Below are 3,618 nucleotides of genomic sequence, written 5' to 3'. Positions count from 1 at the left end.
AGGGCGCTGCAAGGGACACGGTTGAATGCCAGAGGCGTGTCAACCAAGACAGCCCAACAACATCCAGAGACTTAAGGCAAATGAGTCTAATCAACAGTTTTGGAAAACAAGTCTCAGCCCCACTCCCTCCTTCAAGAGCAGGCAGGGCGGCAGCAGTTTTGCTTCTCTTTTCTGTTTCAATAACGTCTCCTGTGTTGCAGCAGGTTACCAACCTAATACCAATTAGATCACTTCCTAGATGTTGTGTAGATATCGGCATGACTGATATCAAGTCCTCACGCCCTTTTGAGCTCACTATATCTGTGTTGGCATGTGAGTCGGAGAAACAAAATCTTCCTATGTAGTCACGGCTTGATAAGTTACAGAAGTGTATAATCTGGAAAATTGTGTGTGTGTGTGTGTAGCGGGGGCAGGAAACAATCAGCCTTGGGTGTCCATGAGTAAGGCTCACAATCAACAGCTGCTCCGATGAAGCTGCACAGGATGGTGCTGTAGCTGTACCGGGCAGCTCCTAGATGACCATGCGACTGTATGACAGAGTAGGACTGAGTGGGATAGAAGAGCGAATATAAAAACTCCTCTGCACAGTCAATAAAAACAGACTCACCCTTCCAATGACACCTTCACAGTTTGTCTTCAAACAATTTATGTATTCATCACAATGTATCTTCAGAATAGCTCACCTAATAATATGCTTTGTTCTTGGCTGCAGAGAGCTCATCAGCAATAGTAATTACCTTTACACAGGCTCTAGTGCTTTGATGTGTCTATGTGCAAGTGCATGAGAAAGTGTGTGTGTGTGTGTGTGTGTGTGTGTGTCACCAGCATCCTTCACACACACCACATGCTGGGCTTTTTCATTTTGATTTGAAGGGACTGGCGAGAAACACTACATTACCGTGCAGACCACCATTCCACGCACACTGTCATCATCGTTTGAGAACTTAATTACCGTGGTACAAGATAAAAACTCATTAGCACGTCTCTCACAGGGTGGCTGCTAGCCTGATGACGAAGAGGGCCGCACTCACCGCCTTCTTCTCTCTTTTAATCCTGACAGTCGAACACATTCATGCCGACACAACACAATACACGACAACAGATACACACCCACACACACGGGCGTTCATCACAAAGTCTTTCATCAGTGTCACAAATCCTGAGACAGATGGGAGTAGAAACACTGAGACACAGAGTTAGCTCTAGCGCTCGATAAAGAGCAGTGTGGAGAAGTGTGGTGCGCCACTGGTTTCTAAAAGCAGTTTCATTATGAAATACTGAGTGTGGACTGAGAGGGAAAATGGCTATTTAAATTTAAATCTACAACACTAAAACATACAAAATTTTAAGGGGTCCAAGTAGTGAAGCCACTGTATAGTGAATATATAGAGTGAAAAGTCGAAAGTGAAAAGGCCCGACTCTTTTTTTCATTCTGCATTAAAAAGGCTATTAGAGACAACATCCAACAAACAAGCCGCTTCCCTGTAAAGTTGGATGGCTAAACATGAAACCTTCATTGTCTATACATACATTGTATGCATTTTTCCATGTTGCTTGACAAAATACCTGTCTTAGGTAGTAGGTCAAGAATGAACTTTCAAGGTCCACACAAACACACGAGGCTCAAACCCGGAACTTTCTAGCTGTGAGGCGACAGCGCTAACCACTGCTGCCTGCAACAGGTGTCAGAAAAGCAGAAAAATACTGTGTGTGCATGTGAGTGTTGTGAGAGGAGCTTTACCAGCCAGCTGCTCTCAGTTCTGGCTGAATTAAGTTCTGACTTCAGGGAGTCGCTCTGCTTGATGGCAAAGCACCATGACTAAACCAATGCAGAGAGACTGGCTTTCATAACTTGTTCATAGAGTTATTTATATGCCATTTCTGTCTAATTTGACTACAGACAGTACAGATGTATGTTGGAGAAGTAGCGGGGTTTAGTTTGGTGGTTATACTGTTAATTCAGTTCCATTTTTGAAATTGTTCACTTTATAAAAATATCCTACAGTGTCAAGGCACATGATCTTATAGGCACATATGGAATAAGTAAAAAGTTTACTCTTTGGCTTTAGAACAACTTGAGTCGCCCTTGTCTTGTTATTCTGCATAGTGAACTGCAGTGGGATATCAGACCTACTCACCCTACTGGATGGGGCATAGGAGAGATTGACACAGACATGGTAGAGTTCTGCTTTCTCCCTCTGAGCTTTGCACTTGTTTAATATCTTTAATACCTCAGAAGACTTGTGTAATCGTGTGCCTCATAATCACCATGAGAGTCAGGCAGAGAGCAGGTAAAGTGGTATACATTGCCACTAGGTTGTGGCTACTCGTGAGCTGATGGCACATTATACTGCTGCCAGTGTTTGTGCTCTGTTCCTGGGCGTAGTTGTTCTGAACCTGTCCTCTAGTCAGATTGTTCATTAAAAGCAGCCTTGGGCTTCACATGACCATGCAATGGCTGAATAACTGCTGTCAATGCTTATGACAGCTGTCAGCTTATGCCTCTTTATCTGTGCAACAGCTTTTTTGTGTCAGTCCTCATCAGGGAGCTTCAGTTGCACCGATCATTCTTAGTAGGAGCTAACAGTCTGATTCTCGACACTGTTCCTTTGCAGGATTTATAACTGATACACCATGCTATGCTGTGATATCTCTTTCAACCTCTAATAGATTCTTGAAGCTCCCTTGAAGATCCACGTACACAACTACGGTGATAATTAACATTCTCCTTGGTTTCGTAGCTTGTGATGTAGCGGTGTGGTGATTCTTTGTCCACCTGTGTGCTCTCTCAGGGATTCTGTTAACAGACTAGCACCGAGACCAGATTTATGTACACATCTATGCTCATAAAATATTTAAGTAAACGACTGAGAAGATACTGACAATGGTAAATCTCCAAGGATTGTGTGTCTGAGAGCAGCTGCTTTCAACACAACATAAGAAAGCTACAACTGGCAGCAAACAGGAAGAAAAGGAGGATGACGCACACACACACACAAACAGGTGTCTCTGCAACAAATGCCCCTAATGAAGAAAAGGAGGATGATGACGAAAATGCTGACGTCAGGTGGAGACAGGCACACATACACACAGACTCGCACCTGCAGTATCAGACATACGGGCAGATGCAGCATCCAAGAACACTAGCACAAAAACCACACAGAAAAAAATGACACGCACAAACTAGCACAAAAACCACACAGAAAAAAAATGACATGCACAAACACACACACACATTGTTGTTTTCATCACTTTGTTGTTTTCGTCCCTACACAGACATTCATTTCCTTTACAATCCCCACAAGTACAAGGACACACACACCCTTCCCAGGAGCTACAGACCTTCATGACAAAGAAGAGCAGCAGGATGACAAACACGCTGACATCAGGGTGCAGCCAGGCAGCGGAGCGGCCCAGACCAACCGGAGGGGGGGACCCCGAAATCTTCGTCCAGGTAAAGTTATCAAACAGAGAGTTGATACTCTCCCTGGGCATCAGCTAGAGGGGGGAAGGGGAGGGGGAGGAGGGTGAGACAGATGAGATAATGAGAGGAGTAAAAGAAATAATTAGGAGGAAGTGGAGAGAAGAAAGATGGGGATGTGGTAAAGAAGGGAAAGA

At 44.2% G+C, this 3,618-nt stretch overlaps 1 protein-coding gene across 1 annotated transcript in view; it reads right to left on the bottom strand.

Annotated features, from left to right (window-relative positions):
- LOC109968891 (chloride channel protein 1-like) overlaps positions 1–3,618 on the bottom strand; it is a 45,497-nt gene that overhangs the window by 18,251 nt on the left and 23,628 nt on the right. Inside the window, exon 15 of the mRNA XM_020615448.1 lies at positions 3,343–3,498. Within this exon, the coding sequence (XP_020471104.1) occupies positions 3,343–3,498 (156 nt within the window). The remainder of the gene's footprint in view (positions 1–3,342; positions 3,499–3,618) is intronic.

The sequence above is a fragment of the Monopterus albus genome, unplaced genomic scaffold, assembly GCF_001952655.1.
Source record: "Monopterus albus unplaced genomic scaffold, M_albus_1.0 scaffold165.1, whole genome shotgun sequence".
Classification (NCBI taxonomy): domain Eukaryota; kingdom Metazoa; phylum Chordata; class Actinopteri; order Synbranchiformes; family Synbranchidae; genus Monopterus; species Monopterus albus.
This window is presented reverse-complemented; position numbering and strand designations above follow the sequence as displayed.